Source organism: Lepidochelys olivacea (assembly GCF_965140295.1).
Source record: "Lepidochelys olivacea isolate rLepOli2 genome assembly, chromosome: 3".
NCBI lineage: Eukaryota > Metazoa > Chordata > Testudines > Cheloniidae > Lepidochelys > Lepidochelys olivacea.
The window spans coordinates 105,803,814-105,809,093 of record NC_140413.1 but is presented as its reverse complement, the minus strand read 5'-3'; the positions used below and the strand labels follow the sequence as shown (position 1 = coordinate 105,809,093).

The window sequence follows — 5,280 nt, the reverse complement described above, 5'->3', positions numbered from 1 at the left end:
CAGCTGCACTGTGCAAAGGGAACCTACCCAGGGCTGAGGATTTCATCCTTGGAATAAAAAATAAGGTCTTTGCTTTCAGTGATCTGGTTTATAGTAAATGGGCAGTATGGATTCCATGTAATAAAGTTTTTAAAACACACACTTCAAACAAGACCACGAAATGAACTTTATTGTTGAAGACACTCTTAGCCCTGGTCTACACTAGGACTTTAGGTCGAATTTAGCAGCGTTAAATCGATGTAAACCTGCACCCGTCCACACAATGAAGCCCTTTATTTCGACTTAAAGGGCTCTTAAAATCGATTTCCTTACTCCACCCCTTACAAGTGGATTAGCACTTAAATCGACGTTGCTGGCTCGAATTTGGGGTACTGTGGACACAATTCGATGGTATTGGCCTCCGGGAGCTATCCCAGAGTGCTCCATTATGACGGCTCTGGACAGCACTCTCAACTCAGATGCACTGGCCAGGTAGACAGGAAAAGAACCGCGAACTTTTGAATCTCATTTCCTGTTTGGCCAGCGTGGCAAGCTGCAGGTGACCATGCAGAGCTCATCAGCACAGGTGACCATGATGGAGTCCCAGAATCGCAAAAGAGCTCCAGCATGGACCGAACGGGAGGTACGGGATCTGATCGCTGTTTGGGGAGAGGAATCCGTGCTATCAGAACTCCGTTCCAGTTTTCGAAATGCCAAAACCTTTGTCAAAATCTCCCAGGGCATGAAGGACAGAGGCCATAACAGGGACCCGAAGCAGTGCCGCGTGAAACTGAAGGAGCTGAGGCAAGCCTACCAGAAAACCAGAGAGGCGAACAGCCGCTCTGGGTCAGAGCCCCAAACATGCCGCTTCTATGATGAGCTGCATGCCATTTTAGGGGGTTCAGCCACCACTACCCCAGCCGTGTTGTTTGACTCCTTCAATGGAGATGGAGGCAATATGGAAGCAGGTTTTGGGGACGAAGAAGATGATGATGAGGAGGAGGTTGTAGATAGCTCACAGCAAGCAAGCGGAGAAACCGGTTTTCCCGACAGCCAGGAACTGTTTCTCACCCTAGACCTGGAGCCAGTACCCCCCGAACCTACCCAAGGCTGCCTCCTGGACCCAGCAGGCGGAGAAGGGACCTCTGGTGAGTATACCTTTTAAAATACTATACATAGTTTAAAAGCAAGCATGTGAAAGGATTACTTTGCCCTGGCGGTTCTCCTAGATGTAGTCCTAAAGCCTTTGCAAAAGGTTTCTGGGGAGGGCAGCCTTATTGCGTCCTTCATGGTAGGACACTTTACCACTCCAGGCCAGTAACACGTACTCGGGAATCATTGTAGAACAAAGCATTGCAGTGTATGTTTGCTGGCATTCAAACAACATCCGTTCTTTATCTCTCTGTGTTATCCTCAGGAGAGTGAGATCTAATTCATGGTCACCTGGTTGAAATAGAGTGCTTTTCTTCAGGGGACACTCAGAGGAGCCCATTCCTGCTGGGCTGTTTGCCTGTGGCTAAACAGAAATGTTCCCCGCTGTTAGCCACAGGGAGGGGGGAAGGTTGAGGGGGTAGTCACGCGGTGGGAGGAGGCAAAATGCGACCTTGTAACGAAAGCACATGTGCTATGTATGTAATGTTAACAGCAAGGTTTACCCTGAAAGAGTGTAGCCACTGTTTTATAAAATGTGTCTTTTTAAATACCGCTGTCCCTTTTTTTTTCTCCACCAGCTGCATGTGTTTCAATGATCACAGGATCTTCTCCTTCCCAGAGGCTTGTGAAGCTTAGAAAGAAAAAAAATCGCACTCACGATGAAATGTTCTCCGAGCTCATGCTGTCCTCCCACACTGACAGAGCACAGACGAATGCGTGGAGGCAAATAATGTCAGAGTGCAGGAAAGCACAAAATGACCGGGAGGAGAGGTGGCGGGCTGAAGAGAGTAAGTGGCGGGCTGAAGAGAGTAAGTGGCTGGCTGAAGACAGGGCTGAAGCTCAAATGTGGCGGCAGCGTGATGAGAGGAGGCAGGATTCAATGCTGAGGCTGCTGCAGGACCAAACCAGAATGCTCCAGTGTATGGTTGAGCTGCAGCAAAGGCAGCTGGAGCACAGACTGCCACTGCAGCCCCTCTGTAACCAACCGCCCTCCTCCCCAAGTTCCATAGCCTCCACACCCAGACGCCCAAGAACGCGGTGGGGGGGCCTCCGGCCAACCAGCCACTCCACCACAGAGGATTGCCCCAAAAAAAGAAGGCTGTCATTCAATAAATTTTAAAGTTGTAAACTTTTAAAGTGCTGTGCTTAAAGTGCTGTGTGGCATTTTCCTTCCCTCCTCCACCACCCCTCCTGGGCTACCTTGGTAGTCATCCCCCTATTTGTGTGATGAATGAATAAAGAATGCATGAATGTGAAGCAACAATGACTTTATTGCCTCTGCAATCGGTGATTGAAGGGAGGAGGGGCGGGTGGTTAGCTTACAGGGAAGTAGAGTGAACCAAGGGGCGGGGGGTTTCATCAAGGAGAAACAAACAGAACTTTCACACCGTAGCCTGGCCAGTCATGAAACTGGTTTTCAAAGCTTCTCTGATGCGTACCGCACCCTCCTGTGCTCTTCTAACCGCCCTGGTGTCTGGCTGCGCGTAACCAGCAGCCAGGCGATTTGCCTCAACCTCCCACCCCGCCATAAACGTCTCCCCCTTATTCTCACAGATATTGTGGAGCACACAGCAAGCAGTAATAACAGTGGGAATATTGGTTTCGCTGAGGTCTAAGCGAGTCAGTAAACTGCGCCAGCGCGCCTTTAAACGTCCAAATGCACATTCTACCACCATTCTGCACTTGCTCAGCCTGTAGTTGAATAGCTCCTGACTACTGTCCAGGCTGCCTGTGTACGGCTTCATGAGCCATGGCATTAAGGGGTAGGCTGGGTCCCCAAGGATACATATAAGCATTTCAACATCCCCAACAGTTATTTTCTGGTCTGGGAATAAAGTCCCTTCCTGCAGCTTTTGAAACAGACCAGAGTTCCTGAAGATGCGAGCATCATGCACCTTTCCCGGCCATCCCACGTTGATGTTGGTGAAACGTCCTTTGTGATCCACCAGAGCTTGCAGCACTATCGAAAAGTACCCCTTGCGGTTTATGTACTCGGCGGCTTGGTGCTCCGGTGCCAAGATAGGGATATGGGTTCCGTCTATAGCCCCACCACAGTTAGGGAATCCCATTGCAGCAAAGCCATCCACTATGACCTGCACATTTCCCAGGGTCACTACCCTTGATATCAGCAGATCTTTGATTGCGTGGGCTACTTGCATCACAGCAGCCCCCACAGTAGATTTGCCCACTCCAAATTGATTCCCAACTCACCGGTAGCTGTCTGGCGTTGCAAGCTTCCACAGGGCTATCGCCACTCGCTTCTCAACTGTGAGGGCTGCTCTCATCTTGGTATTCATGCGCCTCAGGGCAGGGGAAAGCAAGTCACAAAGTTCCATGAAAGTGCCCTTACGCATGCGAAAGTTTCGCAGCCACTGGGAATCGTCTCAGACCTGCAACACTATGCGGTCCCACCAGTCTGTGCTTGTTTCCCGAGCCCAGAATCGGCGTTCCACAGCATGAACCTGCCCCATTAGCACCATGATGCATGCATTGGCAGGGCCCATGCTTTCAGAGAAATCTGTGTCCATGTCCTGATCACTCACGTGACCGCGCTGACGTCGCCTCCTCGCCCGGTATCGCTTTGCCAGGTTCTGGTGCTGCATATACTGCTGGATAATGCGTGTGGTGTTTAATGTGCTCCTAATTGCCAAAGTGAGCTGAGCGGCCTCCATGCTTGCCTTGGTATGGCGTCTTCACAGAAAAAAGGCACGGAACGATTGTCTGCCGTTGCTCTGACGGAGGGAGGGGCGACTGATGACACGGCTTACAGGGTTGGCTTCAGGGAGCTAAAATCAACAAAGGGGGTGTCTTTACATCAAGGAGTATTTCAGGCAGGACTTCACGGAGGGTTCCAATAAGAAATGGTGCACCTAAGTTATCGTTCTTATTGGAACAAGGAGGTTAGCCTGGCCTCTGATTGATACATGGCTAGATTTACCTCGCTGCACCTTCTCTGTGAGTGACTGCAGTGTGACCTAGAGGAATGAGTCCCCTAGACAGGGGAGGAGGCAACTGAGTACAAAACAAATCTGGTCTATTTCTTGTTCTGACCCACTCCATCTATCTTTTACATCTTTGGCTGGCAGCAGACGGTGCAGAAGGACTGCATGCCATCCACATCTCATGGCTGCTCGGCAGAAGATGGTACAGTACGACTGCTAGCCATCCTCATCTCTTGCCTGCCTGGCAGAAGATGGTACAGTACGACTGCTAGCAGTCCGTATCGCCTGCCTGCTCACCATAAGACGGTTCAATAGGACTGACTGCAGGACTAAAGAGAATGACCTGGTCAAGTCACTCCAAATTTAGTCCCTGCGCCCATGTCTGCCCAGGCGCTCCCAGCCGACGTGGCCAGGAGCACCTCGGACACGACGAGGACGACTACCAGTTGTATTGCACCGTCTGCTGCCAGAAGGCAATGGGTTGCTGCTACTGTGCAGCAAAGCCGTACCGTGTCTGCCAGCACCCAGGAGACATAGGGTGACGGTTACCTGAGCGGGCTCCATGCTTGCCGTGGTGTGGCATCTGCACAGGTAACTCAGGAAAAAAGGCGCGAAACGATTGTCTGCCCTTGCTTTCACGGAGGGAGGGAGGGAACGGGGGCCTGACGATACGTACCCAGAACCACCCGCGACAATGTTTTAGCCCCATCAGAGTGCTCCATTGTGACTGCTCTGGACAGCACTCTCAGATGCCCGATTGTTTGCCGTTGCTCTGACGCCGGGAGGGGCGACTGAGGACACGGCTTACAGGGTTGGCTTCAGGGAGCTAAAATCAACAAAGGGGGTGTCTTTACATCAAGGAGTACTTCAGGCAGGACTTCACAGAGGGTTCCAATAAGAAATGGTGCACCTAAGTTATCGTTCTTATTGGAACAAGAAGGTTAGCCCGGCCTCTGATTGATACATGGCTAGATTTACCTTGCTGCACCTTCTCTGTGAGTGACTGCAGTGTGACCTAGAAGAATGAGTCCCCTAGACGGGGGAGGCGGGGGAAGCAAATGAGTACAAAACAAATCTGGTCTATTTCTTGTTTTGATCCACTCCATCTATCTTTTACATCTTTGGCTGGCAGCAGACGGTGCAGAAGGACTGCATGCCATCCACATCTCATGGCTGCTCGGCAGAAGATGGTACAGTACGACTGCTA

General features: G+C 51.0%; 1 protein-coding gene across 1 annotated transcript; it reads left to right on the top strand.

The window, feature by feature from the left end:
- Positions 1-440: 440 nt before the first annotated feature.
- Positions 441-2,369, top strand: LOC311517484 (uncharacterized protein). The gene is made up of 2 exons (XM_084622338.1): positions 441-1,127; positions 1,710-2,369. The coding sequence occupies exons 1-2, from the start codon at positions 545-547 to the stop codon at positions 2,249-2,251; spliced, it is 1,125 nt and encodes a 374-aa protein (XP_084478464.1). The 5' UTR covers positions 441-544; the 3' UTR covers positions 2,252-2,369.
- The last annotated feature ends 2,911 nt before the right edge of the window (positions 2,370-5,280 follow it).

Excerpts from the sequence above, each read along its gene's own strand:
- LOC311517484 (XM_084622338.1), top strand. The coding sequence starts at position 545 with ATGCAGAGCTCATCAGCACAGGTGACCATGATGGAGTCCCAGAATCGC. Across the intron at positions 1,128-1,709 it reads AGGCGGAGAAGGGACCTCTG|CTGCATGTGTTTCAATGATC; the intron begins GTGAGTATACCT and ends TTTCTCCACCAG.